The following is a 15,705-nucleotide window of genomic DNA, read 5'->3' as shown; positions in this document are numbered from 1 at the left end:
AATATTGGAAGCCACCATAGCACCGCGAAATTAATATTAAACTCGAAAAAAAAAGCCGCAGAAATCGAAACAGTCAATGGGACAGCTCAACCAAGCCCAGCCCAGACGCCGCGAATTCTCCGCGCAAGCTGGATATCCTTCTGCATAATAGTAACGCGCTTCGCGTGCAGCGCGCAAAGATTTGTGTCCTCGAAGAGGTGGACAAGGAAAGCCTCCGCGGCCTCTTGCAGAGCTTGGATAGCGAATGACTGCCAGCGCAACTCGGCGCCTACGTCGGCGGGGAGGAGATCGAGCGCGACCTCGCGGACTAAGCGCGCAAAGGGCAGTTTAGCGATGAGAAGGTCATAGGAGCGTTGGTAGCGGCGGATTTCTTTCAAAGCGACAGTGCCGGGCTTGTAGCGGCGGCGGCGGCCTGTAGGGGTTGGGTCTCCGGCTAGAGGATTGTTAGAATGAGGTGATTGGGTTCGTAGGGGATTAGTCGCCGAATTGCGCGAGTAGAGCAATCTAAGGTGCTCGTTCTGGATGACGTACGTTGGACGGTGGCACTGGTCTTTGTGACTTTTGTTTGCGATTCTCCCTTCGTCTTGCGTGCTTTGGTTGGTGTCCCATCCCCAGCTGCGACGGGCGCAGCAGCTGTCTTGCGCGCTTTGTTCTTTTGTGCGCTGCCTGGTGCTGACTTGCGGGCTCCCTTGGGCGGCATTGTGGTGGAAGTAAAACGCGCAGTGTGATTTTTTCGGTAGTGGGGTGGTGGAAAGCGATCAATTGGGAGGTTTAGCGCCTAGCAACCAGCAAATTGCCGCGTTTGGGTCGAGATTGTCCCTTGCAGAACCTGTGTTCGAGTATAGAGGAGGCTTAGGCTTGCACACGAGGTTTCAGCTAAAGGGATTGGGATTAGAAATCGTATCTGCTAATAATTTGACAGTTGCGAAGGAATGGCCGGGGGAGCTGTCAATATGAACTATTCCGGTCTTAGCGTCCCAGCCCCCCGTGATTCTCACGTAGCAACGCGTTTCGTGTTGGACACGTGACGATAAACTGGCCTACCTGGTCTTATCTCCGTCATACGTTGGATATAAGCACTTTGTGGAGCTCTCGGTGCTCGTGCTGGTCATTTGCCCTCACTCCTGCTTCTCTCCGGTTTTTGTCTCCGAAGTCACAACCATACACCATGGCTGCCCTCTGGGAGAACAATGGGCAACCAGGCCAGTTTCCCCTGGAGCAATGGTTCTATGAGATGCCACCCGTCACCCGGTGGTGGACGGTAGCCACCGTGGCAACCTCAGTCTTGGTGCAGTGCCACGTTGTGACCCCATTCCAGCTATTCTACAGCTTCCGGTCTGTCTACGTCAAATCACAGTACTGGCGACTACTCACGACATTTCTCTATTTCGGGCCCCTCAATCTCGACTTATTATTCCACGTCTTCTTCCTGCAACGCTACTCCCGACTTCTGGAAGAAACCTCCGGCCGCTCCCCAGCGCACTTCGCATGGCTGATCTTCTATGCTATGACATCTCTCCTCATTATCTCGCCTTTCCTCTCAATTCCCTTCCTGGGCAGCGCGCTTTCATCCAGCTTGGTCTACATCTGGGCCCGGCGCAACCCAGACACCCGTCTCAGTTTATTAGGACTACTGGTATTCACTGCTCCCTATCTTCCATGGGTGCTGATGGGATTCAGTGTGATCGTGCATAAGATCGTGCCGAAGGATGAGATGCTCGGTGTTGTCGTCGGTCATATCTGGTACTTCTTCAACGATGTCTACCCGCCCCTGCATGGTGGCCACCGTCCGTTTGACCCCCCTCGCTGGTGGCGGCGTTTGTTTGAGCCCGCATCTGGGCCCAATGAACGTGCGACAGGTGTCGCTAATGTGAACCGCGAGTTTGTGGCTGCGGCACCCGAGGTTCGATGAGCCATATTGTATTGATCAAGCGTCGCCTTTCAGGAACGAATCTCAAGCTTCCTTGTGCAAACGGAAGTTGAATCTAGACCGCATTCAACACAAGACAGGTCTTGCTGGTATAGGTAGAATCGGTCTGACACTGGTCTTGATCTATGCACGGGAGGGGGCAAGTCTCTGGGTGGTGCTTTTCATCTAACTCCTGCCGGGTGAGAGTATTTGACATTATTCGGCGAGTTTTTGCATGCAATACCGGTTAGTCATGGAAACCGACCACTTTAGAGCTGTGTCTAAAGGTGGTACGACGGATACTAGCGAGCGGTCTGTCCGGAACAGCTCCCTTTTATCTGCTGAAGTGGGACGTTACCCCTTAAACCAGTCCGCTCGATGTGACATGTAAAAGACGCAAGGATTAGGACTCGTTTTCTCTTTTTTTGTTTACAAGAGCGTGCATGTCTTTTGACATTGGAATAGCCATGGATACCCGAATTACTTTTTTATTTTATTACTATATCGCTTGGAGCTGCATGCAGGCGCAGACCTTAAGATGACGACATTTATAAAATGCTCGCCATGACCTCCAGTGCCAAGTACGAGTGCCAAGTACGAGAGCATGACTTCGCTCTGCCCCCTCGAAGTAGTTAACTCAACACCACATGCTTTAAAGTAAAATAAAGTAAAGCAACCCCGTGTGATTGCATGCATTACCAGCCACTATTGAAGCCCCTAACAGAAGGCAGCCATACATGGTCATATGTTTGATCATGCCAAGTCAATTACAGGGCTGTACAGCTTCGATCTTGCATATGCATAGGTAGTATCAACAGGCAGCATAATACTGTTGTAGTCAGCCTCGTCATCTCACCTTATTCAAGTATACTACACTCGATTATTATTAGAAAGAGTCGTTCTAACATGGTTTGAAGGACCACGACGTCAGACTAAGACCACGAGGCAATATACGTCGTACAGCGCCCCGTGCATTTCATGTTTTAGCCCCATATTTCAGTCTAAACCAATATGGTGCTATGAAGCGCTTTTAATTTTAACCCAGGGCGCGCAAGACACGTATATCACACCAGGGCAGTAAATCTCTGTATAGTACATGTATGCTTGCTACGCACATATATATTACCTTGATGATCAATTCATCTATAAAGGTAGATAATCATACTCCGTAGGGTAAAATGTTAACATAGGCGGGCTGCGAGTTAATATCAGATCTGTTCCAAAGGGGTAATTCGTCGCCGTTTTTTTTTACGCCCACATCCCGCTTGTCATTAGCATTGCACGGCAGGTAATCTGCTCAATGTACGGAGTACGGAGGAGTACTCCATAAAATAATAAGCTAGGTTATTAAAGTATATTGAAATTGGGACCTCCCACGTCACATCTGATCTTAGAAAAACTGGAGTAGCTTGAAAATGCCGATCCATGTCGAGGTACCTACCATACCTAAATTGAACCTTGGAATCGAGATACAACGTGGTGAACCATGGGCTTGGATTTGCCACGACCTCGGAATCGTTCTAGGTGGAACGGAAGATTTAAAGTGGCTCTCCAGCAGTTCCCATGGAAATGGAATGTGCTATAATTCCAACATTGTGTGTGCATTTAAGAAGTTCCATCAGAAATGTAATACACTTCAATAAATTTTAATACATATAATAAATACGAATACGCTAATGAGGCCAAAAATGGGGGCAATGGTACGGCCTCTTATCGCACCGTGCACGTCCCCGTTCAGGCGGTGGCGGTTCCACTTGGCGAATCGGTGCCAATTCCTACGTCTTGTGCTAGAATGACCTTGGCCGAGCCTGTGGCCAAGGCGTCCAAGGCTTGGTTCTTTCTTTTTACGCGCGGAGTGCATTCATATAGTGTACTCCCAAGGGATTGTTAGGCCTGATCAAAGGTCTACGTGTGAAATACACGCCACACGTGGCGGTAGCGAGAATACATGACCGTTACAGCCTTTTTTTATCGACTCGGAGTATGCAGGATAATTATTATGTGCCTAGTATAGCCCGAACCTTCTGCTCCGTTAGTTATACTTCGTACTAACGCTTTGTTTTTTTGAACAGACTAGTAAACTAACAGACTAGTGGGTGCAAACTAGCCTCGGCTTTAGAAAGGTACCAATAAAAGACATATCTAAAAAGGACTAGTTCAATACAAACATTCTCGCGTTGGTGTGGGGTTCTTTTCCCCACGGCGCTATATTTACAATACGATGACGAGCCCTTGCGCCAATATTGGGATATTTCAGCGACGTTGAAAGCTATACATTGAGAGATACTTCTATTAGCCGTATATGTATGTAGTGAATATTATATTAGAAACGCAAAAATTTAAAAAGAATGATCTAAGTAATAAATAATCCGAGCCCAAATTCAGTTACGGAATACACCCATACAATATTGGAAGAAAAAAGGTTAAAAAATTTCCCCTTAGTTGGCCCACCGAGAGCCCACCAATCAGAAAACGACCAAGCCGCTTAATCTTGGAACCACAGCCACCCCTTCTGCTCAGCCTCGTAATCTTCTCAACAGCTTTCCTTCCCAAGTTTGCTGTATCGTATTGTTTCCCTCCGTCAGCTTTTTTTTTTTGCCTCAGGATTGCCATTTTTTTTTTAAAACAATCTCCCCTTTCCTCCTTAAGCTTTAGTCTCCCCACTCCCGTCACTCCTTATTATCGTGAACTAGTCTCCCCTTTTAAATACTCTTTTTCTCCCTATTCCTTTTATTGTTTACTATCCGATACATTTTATGACCTGCATTTCCGTACTTTGACTCCTTATCTACGGCCTGAGGGTCTGTGAAACTTGATACGACTTTACGACTTAACAAATTGGGGGTTCAATTGGTTACGCTTCTCCTATATTTTTGTCCTTCGCCTTCATCATGCGGCGCGGTCTCTTGATCTTCATCCTCGTCAACCTCCTTATCCTCTCGTTGCTCGTCCGCAGTGTCTCGACACTTCTGGCACTACTATTCGAAGATGCCGCTGCCGACGCTATACACCGCGCAGAGTTGCCCTCGCCGAATTCCAGCCTGATCGAGCATCGCCCACAGATCATTCCAAAGATCATTCACCAAACATACAAGAATGAGACTATTCCCGAGGTCTGGGCAGAAGCTCAACAGAGTTGCATTGACTTACACCCTGATTATGAATATATTGTACGTCCATGTCCCCCACCCCGACCTGTCTAATTCAACGTTCCTAACGTATGTGGTTAGCTTTGGACAAACGAGAAATCACGAGACTTTATCGCCGCCGAATATCCCTGGTTCTTGGACACCTTCGATGGCTACAGTTATCCTATTCAGCGCGCAGATACTATTCGATACTTCATTCTCGCACACTTCGGTGGAACATACATTGACCTCGACGACGTAAGTATACCCCCGGAATACCGCAGTGGTTCGCTCCTAACCGCATGAAACAGGGATGCAACCGTCGCTTAGATCCCCTTCTCGCTTATCCCGCCTGGGTACGCCGTACCGCACCCACTGGTATCTCCAATGACGCCATGGGCTCCGTACCACAGCACCCATTCTTCCTCCGTACGATCGAAGTGCTACAGCAGTACGATCGCCATTGGCTCCTCCCATACATCACGGTCATGTATTCAACCGGACCGCTGTTCTTGTCCGTCATTTGGAAAGAGTACATGCGCGAGATGCCGAGCGAGGCTGGGCGCGTGCGCATCCTAATGCAGGATGAGTACAACCGGTTCTCTTGGAGCTTCTTCACCCACCACCGGGGTAACAGCTGGCACGGCAAGGATGCGCACTTGATCTTCTGGGTAAGTGACAAAATTCTGGTATGGAAATATTGAACAATGCTAATATCTTGTAGATGGGTCAACACTGGGTTTTCCTCACCATCTGCGGCTTCCTCCTTGCTGGAGTCGTTGGATTATGCCTCTGGTGGAGCTATGGGCGTGTCATGCTCTTGGGAGCCAAGTACCGCTACCGCTACTCCAAAGTGCCAAACATCATCAACCCGTCGCGACTCTCAGCGTCGCCAACCCGACGCTCGCGACTCTCAGTCCCGACACTCCTGCGACGCGTCAGCTTCAAAGAAGACGAAGAAGCTGGCGGGGTTACAGAAACCTCGTACGAACTCGGACGTCGCGATGATTAGAGATCTAGAGATTGACTTCTCGACCCGCAACTTCGCCATTTTGCAGCTTGTGTATTTGTCTGTAACGATACGGCCCCGGACATGATCTCTGCATCAGCATTTATTGTACAACTTTTGCTCTTTCTTGTGTTTACGAGCGCATTATGCATGGTGTCTCAATCCTGCGACAGGATCCTGGATTGAATGCTCACCTGGAGCAATTGGGTTTGCTTTTTGGACATGTGCGCAGAACCCCAGTGTCTGTGTCGGTTATATTTCACTGTCCCCTATTATTATTTTTCCCCTATTGATTTGTAAACAAAGTTAGATTTCGCTTCTCGGGAGACAGTGAAATTATATGGACATACCTCTATGCACTCGGACTAGATATCTCCGGGGGGGGATGATGAATCAATAATGCCTTTCACACATTTTAAGCATAAAATCTGAAGTAGACTGGAATTATATCTCGTACCCTCCAGTCTGAGGTCTGATACGTCAACCCCAAATAGCACCTGATCCTGAAACCCTAATTTCTCCCTCCAATGGCAACACCGTGCCTTGCATCGACAAGCTTTCCAAGTGGTCCTATCAAATCCGGGGCTTTGGTCTTTTTTTATAAAAAGGAAAGTAGTACAGGGTGGAGCATGTTTTCAATGTTCTTAGTAAATAGGTTATTTAGTGTTCATCCTTAATATTGCCCCCTGCCGTCATCCCACATACTTCAGTCCGCGCCTAGCATTCTCCGCGTCTAGTCTACAATGTACATGCTATTGACGGGGTATCTTCCCTCTGCCTCCCTTTTGTATGTCCCAGCTGGCTCAGACAATGTAGACCCCTGTTTCATACACTGTCTGCCTCTTACAGACATGCGCGAGGACTTATAAAGACGACCTACTTCATGCCCTTTAGTCCCACCAAAGAATCAAGATTTCTCTCTATACTATCTATCTATAAAGGCCATTCATCCTTGGCTCTGGAACCCTATGTGATATAGTTACGCATTAACCCATCGCCCATCTTTCCTATATCTACTCCATCCACACACGATAACAAAATGCACCTCCAAACCCTCCTCCTCTCTCTAACCCTAACCCTCACCATCCAAACAACCGCAACGCCAATCCCATTCTCCCTCTTCACCCGCGACAATGCCCTAACAGAATCCCAACTCATCGCCATCGCCCCCACATCCAAATCCTGCACCGACGCCCCAGCAGAAGGCGAATGCGCCACAGCAAAGCAAGCCGCAAAGTACACCTCCCAAGCCTTCGACACCTATAAAGTAACCTCCAAAGCCGAGCAAGCTGCCATAATCAGCACAATGGCTTTTGAAAGCGGTGGTTTCAAGTATAACAAGAATCATTTCCCGGGCGTGGCTGGGCAGGGCAGTACGTAGCCCTAATTCTTGTCCATCCAACCTCTACATCCATATATTAACCATATTCTTATCTTCCAGCACGCAACATGCAATCTCCAGCCTACAATAAAAAATACGCTTCCTCCCTGCCGGAACTGAAGGACAAACTCCCCAGCGTTAGTAACAGCCCGGCAGAGCTACTCGATCTCCTGCGCAACGATCCTGTTACGGACTTTGGCTCTGGAGCTTGGTTCCTTACTACGCAGTGCTCGAAGGAGGTGCGGGCTGCACTTGCTGATGGCTCGGAGATGGGGTGGCAACGGTTCATCTCGGATTGTGTGGGGACTTCTGTTACCGATGAGAGGAAGGCATATTGGGAGAGGGCTGTTAAGGCGATTGGGGTTTAGGGCTTGAATGGTATAGAGTTTGGGTTTGGGTTAGAGAGTTGGGTTTACAATTGAGTTTTGATTTGGTTTGCTTGTGTTCTCGGGGCTGGTTCTTCGATGTTGCGTTGATTACTCTATTTGTCGGGTTGGACATTTGATGTTTGATATTTAATGATTGATGGTTTATGGGAATATATAGGATTATGTTATGCGATTGTAATGAACTTCTTATTGGAAAGATCCGATCTCATTGCGTTTCATTTCATAGCCAGACTGCACGCTCTATAATTGGAACTATGTAATAGTAATACGTGGACCACGCTGTATCTCTATCTCATCTCATTCATAAACAATTTTATATACCGAAATCTCTGGGCAAAGTTTTTACAAAACACCCTTAGTGCTGACAACATCACCAGCACCAACATCACCCGCAACCCTGCGCTTACAAGCATTGCGAATGGCAACAGCAAGCGCCTTGAACGCACTCTCCGCGCGGTGGTGATCGTTATCACCATATGTACAACCAACATGCAATGTAACGCCCGCCGCCTGGGCAAAGCTCTGCAAGCCATGAGTGATCATTTCAGTGCTCAAGTCACCGATCTTCTCGCGCCGGAAGCCCAAGTTAATAACAGCCCACGGCCGGCTCGAGAGATCAATCACTGCCCATGAGAGAGCCTCGTCAAGAGGTGCATCTCCACGGCCGAATCGCTCGAGAGATTGTCGTGCGCCAAGTGCCGCTGTGAAGGCTTCGCCCAGTGCGAGGAAGGTGTCTTCTGTTGTGTGGTGGTCATCGACTAGGTGGGTTAGCAACAGCATTCTATATAGGGGTTTGATAAGGTGTTCAGGGCGGAACTCACTGTATAAATCACCCTTTGCCCGAACTGCAAGACTCATCCCGCCGTGCTTGGCAAGTGCGTGCAGCATGTGGTCTAGGAAGCCGATGCCTGTGCTGATGGTGATTTGCTGGGTCGGGGTGAATTGTGTGGCATGACCGGCATCTTTAGGGGGAACAATGCCTTTCTTGGAGGCTTCCGCTTCTTCGGGGTCTGTTGGGGCGGGGAAGTGGGTGGAGGGTTCGTAGGGTGGGAGGACACCGCCATCTAGGGAGAGGGAGATTTGGATTTTGGTCTCGTTGGTGGACCGTGAAATGGTCGCGGTGCGTGCGGCGAGGACCATTGTGAGTTTAAAATTTTGTGTAGGTCGAATTGACTGGGAATTTAATTGAGTCAGTGCTTTGTAGATGGTTGCGATAATCGGATATCTTTTTTGTCTGACTCGTCCGCTGGAGAATCGTTGATCCGCATTTTACAGTATGGGGAAGATACAACTTCAGATCGTAAGTTGAACAGGTTTTAAGACACTGGCTGGTCCAGACTTTCATTCTTGACATCCTTGATATCAATACTATCTTCCATATTTCAATTAGTGTCCAAAACACACATCTTCCTTTGAGCATTGTCTTTACTTTGTTTATCGTCTCGCCGAACTCGGCTTCGATAAGAAACATCCATCCCGAGGTCTCAATTTGTTTCGCAAGACAGACTTGTGGCTCTTGCTCACCACACTCGCAACTGTAAATATCAAAATGCCAGCACCATCCAACAAAAGTGGCGGCATTGAACCCCCGGAGGAAATCTCCTGGATAGCCGCTCAGGGCTTCATGACCGGCGTGTTCCGCGTAAGAAGCCGGACCTTCAACTAATATAGCCCTAGTGCAATCGCTAATCTCCTATAGTTTGGCTCTGTTTCCATTCTAGCTCATATGATTCTTTCCCTACCCCACCCCTTCGTCTTTTCCGCACCAAGTCCGCCCGCGTATCCCGCGACACAACCCCGTCCACGCATTTCTATCTTCTCTCGCGAGTATCTTCGCTCACGACTATTCCACCGTCCCCTGGAGGGTTTCTCAAGCTGGGTATCCCCTGGGTCCCGTGTCTACCGCGGTCTAACGCCGCAGTTTAAGGTATTCCTACAAGTTGCGGCTATGACCCTGGGCGGTTGTATTTGGCAAGAGAAACGCGTGACGGAATATATTGAGCTAGTTCGACGGATCAAACGCGCGGAGCGAGTGGAAGCTGAAAGAGCCGAGGGTAATCGTCGATAAAGAGCTTCAAGAGATATCGCCACTTTTTTTCAACAACGATATGAGCTTGGAGCTTGGAGCTTTCCACCGAACACAATACATCTGTTTTGTCGGAATCTCCAGATCAGCTGAATCTTTATTTCCCAGTCCCCTGTAAGACCTCGCATAATTGGGGCGAATACTTTGTAGCTGCGTTCATCAACTGATGAATGAATTTCGTCACCGATGACGCCAGGTTGGGGATTTTCCCCCTAATTACGCTGATCTATTGTGATCTCCTTTTGGGCCACGACGTCCCTATGGAAGTTACGGAAGCAGCATCGTGGAGTGTAAATGCCGATCATACTTTGGGGGTGGATCCTAAGATTGAACCTATATGTTAATTACAGTGTAGATCGTATAAGGGGTAGCTTCTTAAGGTCTGTCTAAAGACCAAGGATGATATCCAACCAAAGGAGGTCACCGAAGAAAAGTTTTCTCACTAATCCCTAAATGCCTAGCTATATCGGCGCTATAGTACGCCTCCTACGTGGATCTGTACCTTTTCTACGGAAAACTCCGTTAGATATCTGAAAAGTCAACCTCGTGTCTTGGGGTTCTTTTCTTTGGGTATAAATAAGCGGGCATATCTAATAGTGATTTAATTTAATAGCTTATGATTATTAGCAAGCTTAAATAAAGAATATTAATTAAATAATAATATTAATTTAGAAAAAAAAAAAAAAAAAACAAGAAAAAGAGAAGTGGAAAAAATATCCTGAAACATCTCTCGATCGTTACAGTTGGACTGCATCCGTCCATTTCTCTATTCCTCCTTTTCCTTTACTCTCTGAGGGTTATCCCTGTGGACACTGTTTTCATTTCATTTCCGCAATCAGATTTCTTCTAATCTGATCTTCCAAGATTATAAGGAAGACCTATCAAATCACACTTATTTGCCTGATATCACCGATATTGTGGATTCCCCATTCCGCAACCATCACTTTTCACATTGTTGATCTGTGTCTAGAGTCCTAGATAAAATCAGTTCTACAATACTTTTCCTGTCTTTTAGCAATTGCTAATTGCTTCTCATGGCGCTGTGACAGTTTGCAGTATGTGTGACCCTTTCCCCTCATTCTTTCTCCGCTTCATGCTTCCTCACTTTATTGCCCGCCATGACTTTCCAAGCTAATTGACCTAGTACAAACGACGTTGAGGTCGTCAATGGGATAAGCTTCCTTTCTCAGTACACTCGCGCCGCTACTCTTCCACCTTACCCAATTTCCCCCCTCCCCCCTTCCCGAACCCGACATGGCTGAAATCATCGGCAAACGACAACGGAGAAAGAGCCTGAGCGTGTTCAGTCCATCCCTCACAGTATCAACCTCCCTTCGACCTCCACTACATGACCGAACACCTTCGGATGATACCTTGACCCGAGACAAGAAAAGCCGACGGAATTCTAGCTTCTTTGGCCGCTCTCACAGTCCCAACAGAGGGGATGGATCGAATAACCGTCGCCCTGGGACAGCAGGCTCCGACACCGGCGGCCGGTCACCATCTACACCCGTTATTGAAACCCCTCGCCCGCGGAGGAAGTCTCTGCAGAAAAAGCGAACCTCGGTTTTTGGATCTCTGAGGTCATTACACTCATGGGAGGATGATGAACCTATAAGTGCCTCCATCGATGCGGTGGCGGATGACCAAACCATGGCCAGTCCCCGAAATGGGATCTGGTCATCTGCCATTCTCCACCACGGGGAAGTTCAGACGACTGGGGGCATGTGGAGGAAAAAGAGTCAATATTTGGTCCTCACGGACACGCACCTCATTCGTTTCAAGAACCAAAGCAAAGCCGCCGATGTTTTTGGTTCTATCCCCGCTTCTTATGCCCGGGCTCCAGCTTCCCATCGCCAATCAATCGCTTCAGTCAGTTCACTGCAGGACATGCAATTAATGGCTACTACAGATTCATCTGGTGGGATCCCATTAAACAGCATAATTGCAGTCTACATGTTGGAGGATGCACGATTATCCCCGTCGGTTGAGGTGGCATATCTTGATGAGCGCACGCATAAAGCTACATTAGTTCAGATGCAAACATCTGATCTGCAAGAATTGAACCTTTGGATGGTGGGTATTCGTCAAGCTGCCCAGATGGCTAGAGCAAATTTTCCAATGCCGTTTAGCAGGGGATCGATTGAGTATGTCACTCGCATGCTAGAACACGAGCGAGATTATGACCCGGAGGTGTTCCGCATGTTCCGGGTCATTCAAATCGCCTCCAGCAAGTCAATAACCCGCTCTTCCTCCGACGACCTAACCAAGTTGTCGCCCACGGGCTGCTACCTTGCCATTGGCGCACACAAGCTTCATCTGCTTCCCATGCAGAAGACCACCAATCGATCATCGGTCGTATCCCTATCAGACTGGGAATCTGGTACATCGTTTGGTCTGATGAACCTCACTGGTTTGTCAATGGAGTACGGTGACGACAGCCTGCATCTTACCTTTAGGGTTCCTCTCAAGAAGTCATTCAATGTGTTCCTCGCCTCTGTTCACTCTGTTGAAGTCGCGTGCTGGATCCGACAACATACTGAATATCTCCGTCCATTGTGGATAAGACAGCCGTACGAATTCGTGGTTCCAAAGGAACTGCAAAATGACGACAACTTCCCACCTGTTGCTCTAGACGAAGATTATGGATGCTTCGATCGAACGTTGGTCGCCTACTCCGCCAGTTATGATATCGACACGTCAAATATTCGATACACAATCGACCAGGAATGCGAGGATGCGCCATGCTTCCGTCTCCTGAAGCCTGCTTCCCCCAAAACCCCGCGGTACACAGCTCTAGAACTCATTGCGGTCATGCGCGCACTTCGTTATAATGAATTCTTCCGGTCAATCTCGTTCCGCGGGGTCAATCTTGATGCATTGCAGGGCCTTCGTGATGTTCACGGGGTGGATCCTGACGTCCATCTCGACCGAGGAGGCGCCTCCGTACACATTCCAGGCCAGGAAAATCTGACTGTTCTCTCGCAAGAGGTGCGAGCTTTAACTTTAAAGAGTAAATGGCTACGCCGACTTGACTTCTCTTACTGCCTTACACGGATACCGATACAAACTCTCGACAAGGGTACTCGTGACCCAGGGTGTGGGATTCCAGAAGCTATCTTCCCCGTGTGTCGCCGAGAATTGACCAGCGTGGACTGGGTCGTGCTCAACGGCATCAAGCTGGGGGAGTCGGATCTAGACTATCTCGTCGATGCGGCGTCCCAAAGGCGTAGTCATCTACGAGCTTTGGAGGTCGGGGACTGTGGATTATCTGTGCATGATTTAGACCTTCTTTTATCTACTATCATCGCGCAAGAATCAACACTTGAGGCAATCAACATATCAGGCGTGCAGGGCCGATTGAACCCCGATGTACTCCAGCAATACATCGGCTACTTCGGACAAATACGAAAAATCAACTTGTCTCGCATCTCACGGACATCCGGCGCTGACCCGCTCATCACGGCCGAAATGCTGTTTAACTGGCGACTGGAAGAGCTGGCTCTCAGTCGGACAGCTTTGAACCGCGAGACTGTGGATGCCATTGCTACTTACCTGGCTAGCGATCGTTCTCGCAATCTTCGTGTGATTCGCCTTGATCAATGTGGCCTAACCGGAGAAGACGTGGCGATGTTTATGCACTCGATGTCCGTTGGACCCGATGCCCCGCGGAGTCTCCATCTGCATGTCAATGAGAACCGTCTTGACAATGGCTGTTCGCATATTTTCAACGCTATTACGAAGAATCAAACTCCCTCGCACCTGTCAATGCGCATGATTGATTTCAAGAAAGAAGACCATTTCCGTCAAATGGTTGAATCACTTCGGAAGAACAGCACCCTCAAGTTCCTCGATATTTCGAAGGCTTCCCTCCCATACGACGCTAGCCCTGAAACCTGCCGATCGTTGCAGGTAATGCTCGAGGAGAATGAGACTCTTGAGGCTTTAGACATAAGCGGTGACAATGCGCACCTCGATGTTGCACGCTTTGGCATTGGCCTCAACCTCGCGCTGACTGGCCTGAAGAAAAACAAATCTTTGAAGGTCCTGAGAATTGAGCACCAGAAACTCGGTCTTCAAGGTGCGAATACGCTTGCCTCTGTGTTAGAGGAGAATGATTCGCTGCGTGAAGTACACTGTGAGAACAATGACATCAATCTGCAGTCCTTTACGGTGTTGGTCAATGGGCTGCGGTGCAACCGCTCCCTTCTCACACTCTCCTGCATGAACCGGGATCGAACCCTGTCACTGGATAAAGTACGCCGAGAGGTTGATAGTGTTCGATGGGAGTCTAGCCACAGCAACCAAACTTCCACGGCGAACTCGGTTCGTCGCTCTCTGTATGCAGCGATGAGCGTTGGCCAAGGGGGGCAAGGACACAGACTGAGCAAAGCGCCGCCACCTAGTGTCGCCTCAGCCTTGGAACATTCTCCATTCGCCAACCACAACGTTGAATTAGTCATGCGGTCTCTGAACGAGAGATGGGATACGGAAGTGGCCCGGCTTAATCGATACCTCCGCCGCAATTACAATATTGCCCATGGGATTGAGGAAATTGATGATGATGCTGCCAGCGATGGACGGCCCGGAACAGCAGCGAGCCTGGGCACGATGCTTGACAATCTCAAATTCGATGTGTCCGTGTCGGCAGATGAGATCCGAGCGTCGTCACTGCCGGACGAGTCCCCTGCTGCCATCCAACTCTCGGAGACGTCCGACACCCCATCACAGTCGTCAAACATCGAGTCCACCTCCGTGCAGCCAAAACGCCTTCCATCCGATACCCGCCGCCCTCACACCGCTCTTCCTGCACAATTCGCTCCATCCGGTCATGGTTCGTCAACCCCAACCTCTCGTCTAGCTATCCCGGTTCCAGCTGTACCCCCAGCGGTCCGAAAGGCCGAGAGCGTCCGTAGTGCACACAGTTCTTCCAGCAATGCCTCAATAGGTGCCGGCAGTACGCGAAGCGCCTACGGCGTCGCTTCGTCTACCCTAAGAGGCTTCCTCAGCGGCACCGCGTTGAGGGAACGTCGCCGTGCGGATGCAGTGCGTCCCTCGCATGTGTATATCAACAGTGACAAGCCGCCTCAGCTAGACTGGTCACCACCAAAGGTTGACTTGGGAGAGCTGCAGTAGCGTTCCTTACGCCCATCAAGATACATCCTCTTCTACCTTGTACAGAATCCTCCATACCTCACCAGCACGAAACGCAGCCTGGCTCTCGCAGTACATATACGACGAACCAGGTTTCGGTTGCACACCCTTACCATTCCTCTCCTTCTCCCTGTGAACCATATTTTTTTTTATCTTACTCATTAACTCATAACTCATTAACCCACCCCTCATCCAATTCCCATTTCTCGAAACCGACCAGTCGGCACTGATACCCTGGCGTTCCAATTTCTTTTTACAGAGACACCGCATTCTCCGGGCGTTCTATACTCATTACTCATTTCCATTTCCCAATACCTCTTACCAACGCAATCGATATCCACCTATTTGTTTTATCGAGCCCTCGTGCTTTTCTTTGCTTTTACACTATTATTGGAAGATTTCGTCCTCATTTTGCGGCTTAGTCGCTTGCGTGCATTAATGTTTATTCGGGGGTTGGGGCTTTGGGCTATTCGTTATTCATTTTGATGGTGTTGTCTTTGCTCTTGCTCCTCGGTCTGGCTTGAATACTGTTTGGATAGGCATTAAAATACCATTATTCCTTTCCATTTTCTGCTGAAACTTCGTAGTCGTATCTGGAGAGTTGCATGGTATAAAATATATTTGTACATCATTGAACACCCATATGTAT

The 15,705-nt window shown here is 48.7% G+C and overlaps 7 protein-coding genes across 7 annotated transcripts; 5 read left to right on the top strand and 2 right to left on the bottom strand.

Moving 5' to 3' along the window:
- Positions 1–86: 86 nt before the first annotated feature.
- Positions 87–700, bottom strand: PGRI_068110 (histone H3 family protein; the record flags this gene model as incomplete). Its single annotated transcript, XM_040794525.1, has 2 exons — positions 87–433; positions 532–700. The coding sequence occupies 2 exons, from the start codon at positions 698–700 to the stop codon at positions 87–89; spliced, it is 516 nt and encodes a 171-aa protein (XP_040649775.1).
- A 468-nt stretch (positions 701–1,168) lies between these two features.
- Positions 1,169–1,912, top strand: derA (putative ER-associated proteolytic system protein Der1; the record flags this gene model as incomplete). The annotated part of the gene is made up of 1 exon (XM_040794524.1): positions 1,169–1,912. The coding sequence occupies one exon, from the start codon at positions 1,169–1,171 to the stop codon at positions 1,910–1,912; it is 744 nt and encodes a 247-aa protein (XP_040649774.1).
- A 2,888-nt stretch (positions 1,913–4,800) lies between these two features.
- Positions 4,801–6,049, top strand: PGRI_068090 (glycosyltransferase family 32 protein; the record flags this gene model as incomplete). The annotated part of the gene is made up of 4 exons (XM_040794523.1): positions 4,801–5,079; positions 5,140–5,295; positions 5,349–5,708; positions 5,762–6,049. 4 exons carry the CDS (start codon positions 4,801–4,803, stop codon positions 6,047–6,049), a joined length of 1,083 nt encoding a protein of 360 aa, XP_040649773.1.
- Positions 6,050–7,085: 1,036 nt separating this feature from the next.
- On the top strand, positions 7,086–7,795 carry PGRI_068080 (uncharacterized protein; the record flags this gene model as incomplete). Its single annotated transcript, XM_040794522.1, has 2 exons — positions 7,086–7,419; positions 7,488–7,795. The coding sequence occupies 2 exons, from the start codon at positions 7,086–7,088 to the stop codon at positions 7,793–7,795; spliced, it is 642 nt and encodes a 213-aa protein (XP_040649772.1).
- Positions 7,796–8,158: 363 nt separating this feature from the next.
- Positions 8,159–8,956, bottom strand: his3 (imidazoleglycerol-phosphate dehydratase HIS3; the record flags this gene model as incomplete). The annotated part of the gene is made up of 2 exons (XM_040794521.1): positions 8,159–8,574; positions 8,638–8,956. The coding sequence occupies 2 exons, from the start codon at positions 8,954–8,956 to the stop codon at positions 8,159–8,161; spliced, it is 735 nt and encodes a 244-aa protein (XP_040649771.1).
- Positions 8,957–9,365: 409 nt separating this feature from the next.
- Positions 9,366–9,884, top strand: PGRI_068060 (uncharacterized protein; the record flags this gene model as incomplete). Its single annotated transcript, XM_040794520.1, has 2 exons — positions 9,366–9,458; positions 9,516–9,884. The coding sequence occupies 2 exons, from the start codon at positions 9,366–9,368 to the stop codon at positions 9,882–9,884; spliced, it is 462 nt and encodes a 153-aa protein (XP_040649770.1).
- A 1,272-nt stretch (positions 9,885–11,156) lies between these two features.
- PGRI_068050 (uncharacterized protein) lies at positions 11,157–15,038 on the top strand (the record flags this gene model as incomplete). The annotated part of the gene is made up of 1 exon (XM_040794519.1): positions 11,157–15,038. One exon carries the CDS (start codon positions 11,157–11,159, stop codon positions 15,036–15,038), a length of 3,882 nt encoding a protein of 1,293 aa, XP_040649769.1.
- Positions 15,039–15,705: the final 667 nt, after the last annotated feature.

The sequence above is a fragment of the Penicillium griseofulvum genome (genome assembly GCF_001561935.1).
Source record: "Penicillium griseofulvum strain PG3 chromosome Unknown contig_91, whole genome shotgun sequence".
NCBI lineage: Eukaryota > Fungi > Ascomycota > Eurotiomycetes > Eurotiales > Aspergillaceae > Penicillium > Penicillium griseofulvum.
This window is presented reverse-complemented; position numbering and strand designations above follow the sequence as displayed.